This window comes from Psammomys obesus, unplaced genomic scaffold (genome assembly GCF_907164565.1).
Source record: "Psammomys obesus unplaced genomic scaffold, mPsaObe1.curated_primary_1811, whole genome shotgun sequence".
Lineage (NCBI taxonomy): Eukaryota > Metazoa > Chordata > Mammalia > Rodentia > Muridae > Psammomys > Psammomys obesus.
In genome coordinates, this window is record NW_026596166.1 from 6,939,212 (window position 1) to 6,957,319 (window position 18,108).

Sequence of the window (18,108 nt, forward strand, 5' to 3'; positions counted from 1 at the left end):
CATCAGCCATCCGGGGAGGTGTCACTTTGAGTAACGTGCTATGCGGCCTCTAGTGGGGGGTGTATTTCTCTGGGCTTCTTTCTCTCCTCTACAACATAAGGGATCAGAATGGGACAATTTCTAAAGCTTTGTGCAACAGTAAAGGAATTAGTTTGGCTTAATTAAGTCAAGATGTAATGAGTTGGAAAGCTGTCGGGATGGCTCATGGAGCTTGAGTTGATATTCACAGTTTTCCTATTGCAGCCAAGTCACAGCCTTCCAGGAGTCTAAGGTCATTTTGTGGATATAGTGGTCAGAAGGGTGGCGATCCCTTCCTGGGCACACATTCTGCTGAGCAAATGTTCTGAGCATTCCCATGGGATCTTAGAGGCAAATGCTGCGAGGTCACAGGTGAGAACGAAGGCCCTGCAAAATTATACCCCCTGCTCAAGGTTACCCAGCGGCCATGGGAAGAGCCTAGATCTGCCCCAGACAGATCTCTTCTTTTCCTTTCTCACTCCCTCTCTTATTTTCCGGCAGGGTCTCTCCATGAATCCCTGGATAACCTAGAACTCATATAAATCACAAAGGCCTTGATCTTACAGCAATCCTCCTGCCTCTGTCTCCACAATGCTTGGGATTACAGCTGTGGGCCACCAAGCCCACCTTTCCTGATTAGCATTTCCTAAGTGCTTCTAGGGGCTTTTTTTTTTTCTTTTCTTTTTCTGTTATTTTCCATTTAAGTGCTTCAGCCCTCTGTAAAATCTTTCCCGTGTTCTCAGCTTTAGCATTTAGGTTTCTCAGTTTCAGGCAGGGAGACTAAAATATACAAAATTGCCCCAGAAAGTCCCCCAGTGAAAAAAAAAATTTTTTTTTTTTTTTGTAGTAAATTTTGTCTGGCAACTTTCAAGTGTTTCTGCGGTTACCTTGACGTCAGACTCTTTGAAGGTGTGACTAGGAGTGTGCCTGGAAGGCTTCCATACAACCCTAGCAGGAACCCTGTGGGGTCCATTTCATCAGCTCTGTTTGACCCTCAGGGGAGATGCACAGAGGGGAAGAGACTCACCGAGGTTACTTCACTGAAAAGAAACAGCTGGGAAGAAGGCCTGTCCCTGTCAGCCTGGAACCTGGCTCCTTCCTACAGAGATGACACCCCGGGGGAACAGAGGTAATACAAGGGGCTGCTTGGCTTCTCAGCTACTCTGTTGGGGTTAGAGAGAAGCCAAAGCGAGGTAGTGACGGGACTCACGGGCCTTCTGCAAGGTACAGAACCCCACGAAGAAGGGGAACCCCGGTCCTCACTGAGGCTGGTGAGGCACGGGGGGCTGTTTCCTGTCAGGACAGAGTCTGTGGAGATGTGCCCGCATAACGAAAGCTGGTTACTGAAAATATTTACTGTGCACTTATACTGAGTTTCTCTTTTTAAGGAGAAATGGTCTTAGTAATGCCATGGGACTCTCAGCCTCGATCAGTATCCCTCTGGGTTCCAGAAAGCTTGGTGGAGAAGTCTCCAGTTTGGCTGAAGAGGGTCCCAGACACCAGAATAAGATTGGGAACTTCTGAAAAAAAAATCGAGGAAGACAATTCAGAGAAGTAGATGCAAAAGCCATCTATCTAGCTGGAAAAGGAGGGGTCTCCAGATGCATTGTTGACTGGCCACTTGGTCTCCTGCCTTCAGTGGTAGCACAGTGGTCTTTATAGCTTTAACTAGCACCTTCCTTCCTTTCTTTCTTCTTGCACTACAAAAATAAAAACGATGCTGGGATCGTTCTTTTATGAAATAATAAAAACGTCAAAGCAGCTGCAGTGATAGAACATGACACATTACTCCATGAAAAGCCATTAGTATGACGGTGTGGTGGCTGCTGTAGGTCAAGGGGCCCCAGAATGGCTTTGGACTTATAAGGAACTGGATTCTGGGTCACGGCAGCGGTAAAGCAGCGACTCGAAGCAGGTTTCGCTGAGCAGCACAGCAAGGCTGTATCATCACGGCCTGTTATCAAGGTTAGCTGTGTCCTACCCAGGTGGGTCCATTTCCTCCCAGGAAGTTGAGAAACTTCACAGCATGAGTCAGCAGAGATAAGACTTTCTCTCTGATATCTTAATTGCAAAATTATAAAAGCCTCATTCTTCTTTTCCTCACTGTAAAATTTCTAGCTATTTAAATGAATTGTTCTTATGAAAATTAAACTAGACTAGAGATATCTGATAGAAACCCAAAGTAATTAATTATCTCTCTCTTGGTTTCTCGGGACAGGGTTTTTCTGTGTCGCCTTGACTATCCAGGACTCGCTTTGTAGACCAGGCTGGCCTTGAACTCACAGAGATCCATTTGCCTCTGCCTCTGCCACCCCAGTGCTGGGGTTACTGGCGTGCGCCAGCTCCCTTGGCAAAGTATTTTATTTTTACTTCTATATGACATTAATGTTTCCTCAATTTTGGCTAAGTAGTGGCTCCTGAGTGTCTAGAATCATGTTGTGAGCTATAAATCACATTGCCAATATTACCCCAAGAAGTGTTTCTGTGAGCCTTCCACTTTGGGTGACACACTAAAGGGAAAATCTTATCTTCAGTAGGCATGGAACGGCATGGATATTCTCAAAACAGCAGTGACTGTAAGTCTAGTGAGTCTTGGAGGAGACAAGACTTTCATATGACAGCTAATATTTACCAAACTTAATTTTTTTGTTTCAAACACATATAAAGGGTATCTAACATTACAAAACTAAATGAAAAATATAAATTGAGGTTATCATGGGATAGAAGTCCATATACAGCCAATAGACATTATTCACCAGGCTTGCTCTAATTTTCACTAAAGTGTGTATTTTAATTTCACTTATATCTCCTCTGTATATAGCAGGTAACAACATGAATTTTGAACTTGATTAACGTGGTTGCAGAATCATATATACTGTTTTTACTTTCAATCTAAGGCCATCAACTCTGTGCTCTTTCTCATTTCAAAGTAAGACATGGAACATTGCACTTCGAATGTATTAATGACATGTTATTCCAGAAACCTGAGCTTGGCATTTGGTCCTGCATAAAGGCTGACATGGTGTCCCCAAGTTCTAGGGAGGTTTTAAGAGCCCCCTCCTCCTTTTCAGCACTGAAAGGAAGCCATCTCTGTTCTCTGCTCTTGGACATTGCCAACAGAAACAAAACTGATATCACCAACTGGGACTGACGCTCCCTTGACCCTGCTGCGGCCTGACTCCATGAAGGGGGTGTCTCATTTCACTTAGAACCGATCTATAAGTGCTAGAAACACTTGACTTTTGGCAACAACTCCCCTAATGCTGAAGTTGTCCCAGAAATAACAATGGTGTATGAGAAAAACAGCCCGAGAGAAATTCTTGACGACTCATACCGAAACAAATTTTAGTTGGTGGTGGCGGCAGTAACAGAAAATTTTTAGAAACGGCGCACGAGGCCTGCGAGGCAAGCTCATTTGTAATAGCCGGAAGCTGGCCGGGTGAGTCAGACTTACGGATTTGAGGATCCCTGTGGCGTCTTCGTGGAGCCAGGTAGGGTAGACCACTTCGTCATTCAGTATGGCCTCAAAGAGGTCATCTTCGTTCTCGGCCTCAAAGGGCGCGTGTCCGCAGAGCATCTCATAGAGCAGCACGCCCATGGCCCACCAGTCTACTGCAGGTCCATATAGCATCTCCTGAAGGATCTGTTATAAAGAGGAGGTGTGAGAGGTGCCTATGCCTGTGCTTAACGAGGGTGTCCTTCAGGACAAGGGATTAGGAGACAGCAAACCAAAAAGCCAAAGTCTCCTGTGCTGGCAGGTCTGTTTCATTCATCTCTACAGAGCATGCGCTGAGCTGCCTTCTCTTCTGAGCGGTCCAGCATTGGTGGCTAGCTTAGGCCGAGACAATGACACATACATATTCAAAACAAGAGGGGCTTGGGAATATCTAATGTGACGGGGGAAAAGGACACTAAGGTCATTCATCCTTAGGGAAGAGATAGGACTGCTTTTCTTTAGATCTGCTCCAGGGGGAAGAATGAAATCACCTCGTAGAGATTAAAGAGGAGAATGAATAGCCAGGAGCGAATCAATCGCAAAATTCATAATAGTTTTAAACTCTGGTTTGGAAATGGTGGACGTTTTCAGTTACCATTCATTCAGTGAGCTGTTTGTGAGCCTGGCCTCGTTGGCTTCGGTGTTACCCGCGAAGCTACGGCACATGATAACCGCTGGTCGTATTTCCATTCAGAGCTCAGATTTCAAAAGCCATGCCAGGCAGGTACACTCACCTCTGGGGCAATGTAGTCAGGCGTGCCACAGAAGGTGGCTGTGGTGACCCCGTTACAAATCCCCTCCTTGCACATGCCAAAGTCGGCCAGTTTACAGTGACCTTCGTGGTCCAACAGCACGTTGTCCAGTTTCAGGTCTCTGAAAGAAGCCAAGAACAGCATGAGACAGGCAGCCAGCCCGAGGTGGCCACGTGGGCTTGCTGAACATCCCCGACGGCTTCCGAGCAAACTTCCGGGCCACTGGGATAAAAGACAAAGTGGACACCAACTCTCAGAACTTGCCTCAGGGACCCTAGAAGATGAGTCCCCATGAATGGGCTGCCCACGTAGGGCGGAATGTGACTCTTTTCCTAGGCTTTCCAGGTACATTGTACCCATAAGAAATCCAGCTACTGACACGCATGTGTTTTCCATATTAGCACCCACTTCAGGGTTCGAGGGGTGAGCGTTCACGGATCGAGCGGCAGCTGTGTGCCGAGGACTGTGACAGGTGTTCAGAGTTTGGATGATCACGGACAGGTGCGGTGCGCACCTGTAACTCCTGTCCTCTGGAGGAAAAGTCAGAGAGGCTCTGAGTCTGAAGCCAGAGTAGGCAATACAGTGACTTCACTGTCAGCCTTGGCAACAGGGTGAGAGCATGTTCACAGGGAACTCATAAGGCAACGGGAGCACAGATAGATGATGGACCTTCAGCTCCGTGCAGACAGGAATCTGATTAGCTTGGCTCACTCTCAAGCCTAATGCTTGGTCCTTAATAAATACTTGTTAAACATATGTGGTGGGGGAGGGGAGGGAAAGGAGGAGGAGGAGATGGAGAGAGGAAGGCAGGGAGGGAGGAAGGGGATGAGAGTATGTTATATGCACACAAATTTAAAAAAATTCAATTGCTCTATAATATCAGGGCCACAGCAGCAGTAGAAACTCCAAGTGAGAAAAACAAGCCAGGAAATGAATTCCTTCCAACAGGAGAAGAGAGGGAACGCTTCTTAGTAGAAGAAACGGAGCTAGAGACTCTCGGGCTAAGAGGAGGGTGGGAGAAGGCTGTGGTGGCAGATGGACTGAACAGGTGTCCAGAGGCAGGTAAGGAGGTGTGGACACGCAAGTGGACTCAGAAGACCGTATCACCGGAGCACAGGGCCACAGAGTTGGAGAGAAAAACCAGGTCTTTGAAGCTATGACAGCCTAGTGCCCCAGGAAGGACTTTTGATACTTAGTTACTGTGTCGAAGGGAAGCAGCAGCCTGGTGAGGGAGGAATGAGGGGCGGTTGCAAAGTCTGGGAGCGGCTGACCAGGTGGTGGTAATGGTTCACCAGGCAGGGGTGGCTGGAGGAAGCAGAGGCTTTGGAAAGTGCAGCCAGCAACTTCGAGAGGTGACTGGGAAGACAGCAGGAAGACACCTCCCAGCTTCTACCTTAGAGCCAGAGGGTTGAGGAAAAGGAAACAGGAGTGAGGACAGGATCTGTGCGGGACACACTGCAAGCTACAGAAGACCTAGATATTCGGGATCTCAGACAAAGGCTCTTTCTCCCCCTTTCTCAACCTCTTAGAGAAGAAGCCAACGGAGGGAAGTGGATTGTTTGGTAAAACAAAATAAACAAAACTTCAGTGCAGGAAGGCACACGTGTCTCTTCTATAGGTTGACAATGGTTATCAGTAGGCCAAAGGCAATAGTGTTCTAACACAACTTCTGATATAGGCTCTAGCATCTAGCTAGCTGCCAATCACTCGAGACAGCCTGGGCACCGTTGCCAGGGAAGGCTGCAGCTCGTGCAGGCTGGGAAGGAATGCTGCCGACCATCACCGGTTCCAGTCACCCAGGCAGAGCAGAGAGCATGTGAGAGATGTTTATGCCTCACTTGTTATTTTGGGGGTGTAGGCTTCTCTTCTTTATTTCTTTATTTATTATAATTTATTCACTTTATATCCCAATTGTAGCCCGCTCCCTTGTCTCCTTCCCGTCCCACCTTCCCTCTCTCTTCCTCCCTCTCCCCTTCCCCTAGACCACAGAAACGGGGAGTCTTTCTCCCCTACCATCTGACCCAAGCCTATCAAGTCTTATCAGGGCTTCCTGCATCCTCTTCCTCTGTGGCCTGGCAAGGTCGCTCAGCCAGGGGGAAGTGATCAAAGAGCGGTCAACTGAGTCCATGTCAGAGACAGCCCCTGTTCCTCTGACTAGGGAACCCACATGGAGACTGAGCTACCTATGGGCTTCATCTGAGCAGGGGGTCTAGGTCCTCTCCATGCATGGTCCTTGATTGGTGCATCAGACTCTGCAGGCCCTCCTGGGCCCAGATTTGTTGGCTTTGTTGGTCTCTTTGTGGAGCTCCTGGCCCTTTTAGGTCCTTCTATCCCTCCATTCTTCCATAAGATTCTCTGCATTGTGCCCAAAGTTTGGTTGTGAGTCTCAGCATCTGCTTCGATCCTCTGCTGGGTAGAGTCTTTCAGAAGGCATCTATGGTAGGCTCCCATCCCGTTGTTCCCTCTCTTTAACCACCTCCGGTGTCTATTCTGTTTGGCCTTCTGAATAAGAATTAAGCATTCTCCCTAGAGTTCTAGAGTTCTCCTTGTTATTAGCATCTTTAGGTCTGAGGATTTTAGTATGGTTATCCTGTATCATATGGCTAATATCCACTTATAAGTGAGTATATACCATGTGTGTCTTTCTGGTTCTCGATGACCTTATTCAGGATAGTCTTTTCTAGTTCTATCCATTTGCCTGCAACTTTCATGATTTCCTTGCTTCACTTTTTAAAGCAATGATGTGCTCAGAGGCAAACCACAGGCCTATCAGTGGGAAGAGGGCAGCATATTAAGTAGGGATGTTGGGTAGCATGGAGATTCCCCATGGCTGGAGATGGGCAGCTAACTGCCAATTAGTGCAGCTTCTCTAGCTTTCCGGGACTCTTGATTGGGAGCCAAGGTGTTCCTGGCCCCTCCCTGTACTCTAGTGTCTTCAGTATATGGAGCTGATGGCTCTCTTAAGAGTCTCCCGTGCATAACAGGCTGGTCAGGGAACTCATGACTCTGTTTCGCTGTCCTTGGTCTGAGAATCAAAGGCTGTGAGGACCAAGGGAAAAGGTTGGTTTCTGTCCAGCTCAGATCATGTTATGCCTAGGGAGGGAGGGGAAGACAACTGGCACGGCCAGCTGTGGTTCCCCGGGAGTTGGCACAACCTAGCTGGTAGGTCTTACAACAGCGGTCACTGGAAAATGCCAAGAAATGAAAATAGAGCCTCATTTTTTTCCCCCAAGAATGCTTTGTGGAGAGCACAGTAGAGCTTTCGTGACACAGGCCTTCCTTCTGCTTTTGGGTTCTTGACAGCTGTCCCCAGGATCAGGAATGTAAGATCTACATCCCTGAGCAAGGTGAGATTCCTCCACCTCTAAGCCAGTACCTCCCCTGTCCACAGAAGCCACTGTTTTCAGTGGGCTGTGATTATCAATGCCATCCCCTCTCTTCCCATAAGCTCTGAAGCATGAGCACAACAGACTGTGCACACTAGAATCACAGGAGCACCATGGGACATGGGGAGTGAGGATGATGTAATTTTGTCACACAAGGAGGCAGTGGCCTCTCCCAGCTGGCCACCGTGGTTTCTGACACAGGAGGCCCCTTTCACATCTGTCACCTGGCTTGTATGGAATCAATGATGAAATTCTGGGGAGGCATCCACTGACTGACGAGAGATCTGAGAGGATGCGGGCACAGGAGGCAGCAAGACTACAGGGTCTGGGCCTGCCAGGCTGGCCTTATCCACACCACGTCCCAGTAGTGCAGGCCTGTGTGGGCCTGAGCTTAGACAACCCTCACTGACATTTCCCAACAAGGTTATTGGGTTTCTGAACTTTCCTGGAGCCGTTATGCCTGCTGAAGTCTCGGAAAGGCTCTTGGGTAACAGCAACAAGTGCTGACAGAGACCCACAACGGTCCTTACACCCAATTGCTCAAGAGGGCTTGTGACTAACAGCCCAGGTAGGAGGCTTCATTGCTTATGACTCAGCAGCTGCCATGGGTAGCAGTATTGTTTGACGAGAGAAAAGTGCTTTGTCATCAGTTCACCAGCCCTCTCTGGCAATCTCCTCTGTACAGCAAAGTCTTGAGACGGCTCTCGGGGGACACACCTGAGCAGTGCAGGGGACGTGACTCATTCCAGTCATAAGATGCCCGAGGCCACAAACGCAGGCTACACAGCCTGAACCTGACATTTCAGACTAATTTTAGGCCTTCTCAGAACTGTGTGAGTCCCGAGGAGAATGTTGCAGTGGGTTTCTGTATTAGGTGCTATCTAATAACGCCAAAAATCTCACACTGGGATTCCAAGACGATTCAACTAATGGCATAATGTAAAATCCGGCTATCAGCTCTGCCCTGAGCTCAAATGCCTCGCATCTCCACTACGAAGTCTGTCACACTACCCCAGGACAGACATATTAATGTCAACTCTGCCTTTGGAATACTCAGTTCAGACTTACATGCTAGCACCCCCTGTACTGGCTTCTACAAGGCTCTGACTGCACCCCCCTTTTACTTAGCAAGACCCAAGCCTTACTCCTTCCAGGTCTTGTTCAGTCTTGGTAGCAGGTGCCCAAGAGGGAAATGGATAGATTTCAGATGCCTAGTTCTGGCTGCCCCAAACAATTCAGAGCCGGACCTATTCTTAGAAGAAGAAAAGACGGTCCACAAAATTCACTGAGACCTTTGTTCTGAAGTGAGTGAGCTACACGGCCATTCGTCATATACCTTGAGACAAAGTCCGGAGGGAAAACTAAGAAACCTGAAACGGAAGTTCAGATTTCTTTTCGGAGTGAAACTGGAGAAAGGAAATCGATCTGGAAGAAGAATCTCAGGGCCAGGAGGGTCCAAGCAGAGCCATTGTCCCTCTGCTGGATTCCGTCCAAAAGGAAGAGTTGGACATTAAGAAGGCAGACAAATAAACCCAAGGCTACTGAGCCATGGCCAGCCATGGCCAGCTTCCACAACGGGGGTCAACCATAGTTTTACTGGAGTGAAGGAACCAAATGCAAATAAGAATAAAAGAATAAGAATAAGAATAAGAATAAGAATACAGTTTTTGACTTGAACTTGCAAACTGCAGAGGTCAGTTTTGGGCTTTGGAACTTCCTCAGTTTCACACACCAACATAGGACACAAGAGCCAAACTTGACAAAGCTACGGGATGAAGATTACAAGTTCACACAGGGCAGAGACGCTGAGATCCTAAGAGGCCAAACACAATACTAGCTCACCAGTCATTAGCTCATTGAACACTGGTATTTAATAGCGGAGGCCTTTGTCTGGCATGCATAGGCAGGGGGCCGAGTTATTTTATTCTCTCAGCTTGCCTGAGAGGTCCATTGTTCTTGCTGGGTAATCAGGGTTACTTAAAATGCCCACAGTAGTTTCAGAGAGAATTCCCAAGTGGCTGCGGACAAAGAAGATTCAGAAATCGGACTTATTCTGTTTCCACCCCAAGCTATCCCAAGAGAAAGAAAACAGAATGGTGTTGAGTCCTGCTTGGTTCACTAAACTCAGTTGTCCCTCCAAAAGAAATAAAGGAAGTGAGTTGGGAGCAGGCTCCTGAGTAAGAATGGATCTGGGAGGCTATTCACAGTCAGTGTATACTCACTATTTGCAATGATTTTTTTCTGTTTGTTGATGAAATTGTCAAATACAGACAAAGGTGCAGCTCCAACCTCATCATTTACCAGCAGAAGCCGCTGGTGACAGGCCCTATCTTGTCCCATCTGCCCATCTTCTCGATCCCTTGCAACCTCACCTCTTTTCAATTTCCTTTGAAGCAAATCAAATGCAGGAACTGAACTCATCTGTACTCTATTATCTGAATCCAAAAGATGCTTATTTAGTAAATAAAACATTGAGACCAGTTATCTAAAATAGTGGACTGTGAATTTTCCATCAGTGTTCTATTTTCTGTTGTTCATTTGATGTGTGTGTGTGTGTGAGAGAGAGAGAGAGAGAGAGAGAGAGAGAGACGGGGAGAGAGAGGGAGTGAGAGAGAGAGAGATGGGGGAAGAGAGAGAGAGAGAGAGATCTTGGGCCTGAAAAGATGTTTTTGTGGATAATCAGAATAACATTGCTATCGGTAACAACAAAAATCAAACGCTCATCAAATGCTATGTGCTTTATAATGCTAACTCATCTAAACAACAAGCTTTTGAAGAATGCTTTACCCCCCCGTGATCTTCTAGCTAGCCAGGGGCAGGCACAAGGTTGGAACTCAGAACCACTCTCTTCTACGTAATGGGGACGTAGAAGCTCTCACTTCTTGAAATGAAGAACCATCTGAGAGAATCGATCAATATCCTGAGATAACAAAGGCTGTTTCAGCCACATCAGCATAAAATGTGCCATTGACATTCTGCAGACACCCTTCTGCCTTTGGCTTGTGCTCTGGGAAATAGCTCAGTGTGCTTCAGGTCATCCAAGCTTGAGTGTACACAGCAGTACTTCCTTCCTGTTCAACATCCCAAGGACAGTCTGGTGCCCTCATCTCAGGAGGAGAGGCTGACATGCAGATGTTAACAGCTGGTGTTTGCCAAGAGCACAAATCTGGACTATTATCTTAATTTCAAAACAAAGCTAGTCAGGGTTGGCTGAGTTTTGAGTGTCTGGCTTCATATGTGAAAAAATGTAAAGGAAGATTATTGTGTTAACTTGATGCACTTCAAAACGTTCCTGACACAGCAAAAAGAGCAAAACTCGGTTTCATCCTGTATTAGACAGGAGCGGCCACCATGTGTCATCCAATATCAGAGGTTCATTCCTTCACCCACTCAGCAAATCTCTGAGCATCGCCAAGTAGCCAAGCCATGGGCAAGGAGCTCTGAATGAAAGAACAAGGAAAGAGCACTACTATTCTCACATCTGATGAGAGAGGCAGACAATCAGCCAGCGGCTAAGATCCTAATTATGAAGTGTGATGAGTGAGCTGAAGAGAAAACACAGGAGTGTAAAGGAGGAGGAGAGGGACATGAGCTGAGCTGTTAAGGTTATTAGCCAAGTGTGGAGAGAAAGGCATGGACGGAGGGGTGGGGGCTCCAGGAAGCGGTGGGTTGCTTTGTATAATCAAAAAGTAAAGACAGGAGTCTTGGGAAGGGGATTGGGTGTGAAAGAACCAAGAGATCCCAGGAGCCAGATGAGGTCTAGAGAAGATTTGAATCTTTACCCAAGAGAGAAGAGAAACACACAAAGTTTGGCACAGAACATGGGTGGGCAAAAACAGGATGGATGATTTTACAATCTCAAATTTGGATTACAATCTCCAAATTTGGGTTGGGGGGTGATGAGAGTAAAACTAGAGAGAGCATGGTAAGAAAGGGGCTGGAGTGTCAAAAAGGAAGAAAAGTAATGATGGCGTGGATGAGGGTGGAGGTGGTAGGTACAGAGAGCTGTATCTACTCTGACAATTGTACCTCAGACAATTGTGTTCATAAAAGAGAAATGGAGGTTGCACAGGAGGAGAAGAGCTAAAGGCAGAGAGAGGGCAGTGGGTTCTGACCCACAGAATTTATTTTGGAAATGGTTATTTATTTATTTATCTATCTATTTAGAACTGAAAGTAGAAATGTTAATGGCATCTGAGTACACACAGCTAGTAGCTGGGAGGAAAGAGTTTGCCATTATCTCCAGGTGGATGAACTCACCCAAGAGAGGGACGAAGTAAGAGGAATGCAGGAGAGCTAAGGAAAGCACCCTTAGTGGAGAAGTGGAGACGCCTGCTCTTTTTACACCGAGACTCCTAATACTAGTGAGAGATTATAGCTAGATGAGGAGCATCGCTGAGGATTCAGGATGGTGAGGCCAACGCCCTGCCTCTATGGGGGCCGTTTAGAGTCCTGCTAAGATGCCACCATGCATGGTGGCACATATCTCTGATCCTCTCGTTTGGGACACTGGCACGAAGAATGCCTAGGATTTCAGACCAGCCTCAAAAAGAAAAAGAAATAGCAAAAATTCCAAACAGAACAAACAAATAAACACCCCCCCATCAACAAACTAATCCAAACAACAAAAAGATTTATGAGCCTACATTCCCTGCCACACAGTAGGTCTGCAGCCTGGCTTTCAGTCTTCCTGTGCAGTTTTGCTGCTCATAATGACCATACAACGTATTTTATTTTATAAAGATGTTTGTCACTTCATCAGGTCTACCAATAACACTTGGAAACAAGCTAATTTATCGTGTATTATTAGTGGGGTGGCTAAATAATAATAATAATATGTAATAATTTATTACATAATTTTGTGAAAATTATCAAAGTTTTACAAGATTAAAAAAAAAGTACTTGTAGCAGTCCTTCTATGCCTCTTGAAAATAAATTTTTTCTTATAAAATCTTTCTATTCCTGACAAAAAAAAAAAATTCATGGAGAAAAGATGATGACTTCATCTTACTGTAGTCTTTTCCTTCCCAAGCTTTATTAATGCAGTACCATGAAGTGACCTGTTTTTCTCATCAGCAAATGCCTGGGAGGGACTTACATGAGCTGCGAATCTGCCTCATTCTCCACGATGGGTTCACATAATTGGTTCTATGAAGAAACCATAGTGGAACTCATCTCTTCTCTGTACACATTTCTGCTGTTCAAATTTTATTTTTGCTCCTTGAAACTGCGGTGCTGAGGGCATTACTTACACACTTGCAGAGTATTTAAAACAATATTTTCAGATAGAAATGATACGTCAAAGTGCAAAAGTTTAAATGTATATTTAATGGCTGTTGGTAATTTTTCTTGCTTATCCACATTTTACTCATTGTAAAGCTTGAGCTATTTATCTTTTGGATCATTTCAAGATATTCTTTACATATTGCGGGCAGCAATAAGGCAGCAATAATTCAGTTATATCCATGTTAAGTATTACTGTCTAGTTTGTCTTTAAGTCGTGTGTGTGATAACTTTCGTATTTTTTGTGTAGATCTATGAGCACCTCATTCGTAGCCTATGGGTTGTGTTAAGTATTTACAGCCTGATGTAAGTGTAAGAACAGGATATAAAATTATACTTTCAACACTCTGTTAATTACGTTATGATTGTGGGCGTCAACGGAAGGAAGAGAGGACATGGCAGGCAAGGGGCAATAAAAGAGAAAGGTTAAAATCCTGCTTTCTATATGTTCAAAATGGTTGTTCTCCTTTATTCTAAGTTCCTTAGAGGGCCCCATTGTGCTACTGCTACAGCATATCCTGACCTTCATCTTCTTCTCTCACTTCTGTGCTATTTAGGACCACAATTTCTAAGACAGGACTAAAGGAGACACAAACGCTGGCAGGGACATTAAGTGTCTCTTTGGGAAAAGCCTGCAAAGGAATATTTAAGAAAATCGTTATTTCCTCAGAGGACTTGCAACTCTGAACCTCTTGTCACAGATTCATTCTTTTACCGCCGACATTGCCTAGCACCCACAGTATACTGGGTCATCATGGGTATTGATTATATTTTCAATAACCCCAGAAATGTGTCCCTGAAACCTAAACCCAATAAGGTGTAAAGATTGAGGCCTCTTCGGATCAACAGTCCTATTCACAAAGTCCCACACTCATCCTGGTGTTTTTAGGCTCCATCTGTGAGAACATCTCCTCGAGAGCGAGAGCCAAGGATGTGAAAGCAAAGTTCCTTCTCTAGTGAGTGACATCAGGCATTTACACCCAGCCCTGGCTCTCTTCTCCTGCCTCCTTCTAACAGCCACATGGGATGGAAAATTATGAAAGTGACTCTGTGTGAGTCGCGTTGCTACACCCTCTTTTAAGCAGGGCTAGGGACTCAGAAACGAATTCCTGCAGACCCGATGTTTTTGTCCATCCACGCCTGAGAGTCTGTCATCACCGATAGGCAGGCACTGTGTCGTCACCTCTGTGTCGTACACCGCTGCATACACAGGGAACCAACTTAAACCTCACCAAAGGACAGAGAAGCTTGGCTCACAGTAGGAAAGAGCAATCATAAAAACACATACAAGAGGATGTGAGCTTCACGAACATCTACACAGCCACGGATTTTCTTATGACAGACAATAAATGAGCCATCAGGCTGACAGTTGAGTCTTATAAAAATGTTTTTCGCATTCCACATCCCTCTACCACCAAGTCCCCCAGGGCCGAAATTCCCTGGCTGAACCAACACAAATATATTTAGTAGCTCTTTACAGTACTGGTATTCTGTACTTGCCAGGAAACCCTCCTTCTTGACTCTCCTTGCCAAGCTGCCTCTTACGTGACACCTGGCAGTGTTTAGTTTGCAGAAATGCTCGTCGAGAAGCAGAGCGGGGGCTCAGGGGCCTCCAGCAGACTCTGGAAGGTGGATGATCACATGGCAAGGGACCTCCTGGCTGCTGGGCCTACCTCTAGCAACACAGAAGAGTAGGACTAAGACCATACTTGGGCTTGCATCAAGGGCCTCCCAAGCTGCAATTCCTCAGCTTCTCCTGGTATGAAAAAACAAGTCCAGCTGGTCCACAGAAAGCCATGCTTGTGTGGCTCTACTTCCTGGTCACAGAACTTCAACATAGGAAAACAAAATTCCTACAATGAATTTCCCAAAAGACAGGGGCAGGGACACGATAAAAGATGGGGGGGGAGGGGTAGAGGGGTTGTGAGAGCCTAGGGAGAGGGTGGTACGAGCGAGCAACCATCTAGCTTTCCGGCTGCTTGCAGGGCAGGTAGATGAAAACAGCAGAACAAATTATTTCCATTGAGGTAGAATCAGAACTAGGTTCCTCTAGTAAATAATAATAAAAAAAAAATCTCCTAATCGTAATCAGAGCCGCTGGAGTAGGAATGGTCCGGAGCAGATCATTTCGGGCACATCTGGGTTCACACTGGAAACATGGCATCTGCATTGAGAAAAAGAGTTCATAGAGTGAACTCTAAGGCTAGGCATGGAGGTGCAGCTACTTGGGAGACCAATACAGTAGGATCGTAAGTTCAAGGCTTGTCAGGACTACAGAATGAGTTCAAGGGCAGCCTAGGCAATTTATTGAGACCCTGTCTCTAAGCAAAAAAGTAGAAGGTGGACCAGAGAATGCAGCTCAGAGGTAGAGGACTTACCCAGCACCCACAGGACTCTGGGGAATTCAGTTCCAGTTGTTGAAAACAAAACAAAACAAAACAAAAAAAACAATTTTGTGTGTGTGAGTGTTCCTGTTCATATGAGTGGGTATGTGTGTGGAGGCCAGCCAGATGCCAACCTCAAGTGTAACCCCTCAGGAACCACATTGTTCTATTGAGACAAGATCTCTCACTGGCTCCACCTCCCCCAGAACTGATAGGACAAGCACGTGCCAACAACCCCCATCTGGCTATTTCTGTGGAGGCTGGAGGAATTGAACTCAGGCTCACACGCTTGCACAGCAAACCCTTTATCAATGGCACTATTTCCCAGGCCTAACAAAAACTACCAATGTTGGAGGGCACACCAGCTCTCAAGGAAAACACTAGCATTATCGATAGCAGTGTTACTGTCAGGCAGACAGACGCTGTGGCTTTCCTGATGACTGAAATGAGCACCACAATTGGGCTGCTGATAAAAGAACATGGATGAACAACGTGAGCTCTCCAGCTAATGGAAATGTACCGGAAGGGGTGGGGCATTGTTGGAGAACTAGACCTTAGCTGCTCTTGTAAAAAAAATGTCAGCTTCCTGTTACTGTATGCTTCACTGCAAGTATTTCACCGTCTACAAGCATCCTTTTGCATCCGCTGTTACGTACCAAACACACACAATAAAATTTATTCAAAAATCAGTAAGTGAAGGGTGAGGTGATAGCCTGGCCTGCCTCCCCACAGTTCGTTCCTTCTGACAGATATGCGGGGCTTGTCTTACAAGAGAATGCAGACAGACATTGTCCACACCTATGCTGGTCCTCGGAAGAAGTTCAGTTGATGGGAGACAGCCATGTACTTTCCTGGACAGTGTTAGAACTTCTCTTTGGCGTAGAGAAAGCAAGCAAGCAGAGGAAGTACAGCCATTTACTGCTTAGTCATGTGGCCTTATATGGTGTGAAAAGCGATGTATATGTCTCATGGGAAGAGGGGAGAGTCTATAGGGCCAAGCTTCTGGAGGGGACACCCTGGCTGCTATTGGCAATGGGCTAAAGACAACCCTTTGCCAGCATTCATATCGGCTTTATATAACATAGGAAAGGAGGCAGAGGCATTCTTCCAACTTGTACCTCACTGAGGCTGCTTCGACAGGTGTCTTCTGGTTTCCAGTTATCCCCATCAAATTAAGCCTGCACCATCTAAACAGAAGTCTGAGACACCCAGGAGGAAATCTGTAGTTCAGGACCATTTCCAGGTCCTGGGAATTAAACACCTCACAGTTTAGTTCTGGATTATAGTCAGTATTCCTTTGTCCTCTGTGTTTTGCCTAAAAATAAAAAGTCTTGCTTACTCTAAGTGGATTATAGACTCCAAAGTCACCTTGGAGTGTCTCTATTTTCTCTAGAGTAAGGACACACACACACACACACACACACACACACACACACACAAGGCACACTTAAGACATTGGCTAATGGTGGTCTCCTATCAAAACAAAATGTACAGAAGACATCAGATCTCCTCCCCCCCCCCCCCCCCGCCAAGAAATTCCCTCCGGGAAACTTTGCTAACATTTTCTGAGTCACTCTGTTCCCAGCCCTTGGTTTTTTACAAAGAGTCTAGTTTTTCCCAAAAGAGCCAGTTAGCTGTGCGTTCTGTAAATATCCGAGGTTTATATATGTGGGGGTACTACTCAAAGAATGTGTTCGGCTCTGTCACAGCACCCTTAATTAAAAAAAAAAAAAGCAAAACTGATGCAATAAATGACTACATTTGAGTTGTCACGATTTCCCAAACCTTTGAAGCACATATAGATCAGAGATGAGGGGAAGTTTTACTTTTTAGTTAAAATGTCTTAGTCTTAGTTCAGTGCTTATTGCCTGCCTCTCCGTGGCAGAGAGGCTCGCCTTCTGAGAACGGACTGATGTCTTTCTTGCCTGGACAGTGATAATATCTACTTAGGTCTGCTCAGTTTCCTTAGCACTTTAGTTTCTTTATTGAGCACCAAGGTTTCAAGGCGGTCATCAAAGTGGTCACCAACCCAGGGTGCCATCGAGTCACCTCTACGGGACACTACTGGTCCACTGAGGAGGGCGACATCTCTGAACAATAGGAAGTTACACAGGACGTTAACAGAGGGGATGCTTAGTCTCTGAGAGTTTCCTGTGATACTTAAATCTTTGGCCTGGCTCATGTTGCTTCCTCTGCCCTCTCCCTTAACACTGGTCCCCTTCCTCACCCCGCAGCAGCCCCCATCTGCTTTTAGATCATGCATGAATATATTATACATATGGCTAAGCCTAGATTCCACATGTGAGAGAAAAATGTGGAGTTTCGTCTTTCTTCTATCCATCAACTTCTTTTGTTCCCTTCTCCCCTCCATATGCCTCTCTCTCTCACACACACACGCACACCAATAATCCCTCTTATCCTTTCACATATTAATATTTACGTGTAAATCTAGATTCTACACGAGAGAACCATTATATATATATTTCTGAATCCTGCTTGTTTAGCCTAACATGTTCATTATCAGTTTCACCATTTTTTTTCTATAAATGACACCATTTAATTCTCCATCAGAGTGGAATTAAACCCTATTGTGTGGCTGTACCACACTTCCTTTAACTTCTCATTTAGCCGTGACCATCCAGGCCCACTCCCTTTCTGGGCTACGTGAATCACATAACTGACTTAGCTTTCTTCAGGAGAGGTACAGCGGGATCACGTACACGGTAGATCTATTTTTAGCTTAGTCGAAACATCTCCACACTGATCGCCATAGTGGCTATACCAGTTTA

General features: G+C 45.8%; 1 protein-coding gene across 1 annotated transcript in view; it reads right to left on the reverse strand.

Annotated features, from left to right (window-relative positions):
• The window catches only part of Prkch (protein kinase C eta), a 203,062-nt gene that overhangs the window by 17,579 nt on the left and 167,375 nt on the right, over nt 1-18,108 (reverse strand). Inside the window, exons 11-12 of the mRNA XM_055595508.1 lie at nt 4,249-4,387; nt 3,473-3,661 (exon numbers count right to left, since the gene is read on the reverse strand). Of these exons, the coding sequence (XP_055451483.1) occupies nt 3,473-3,661; nt 4,249-4,387 (328 nt within the window). The remainder of the gene's footprint in view (nt 1-3,472; nt 3,662-4,248; nt 4,388-18,108) is intronic.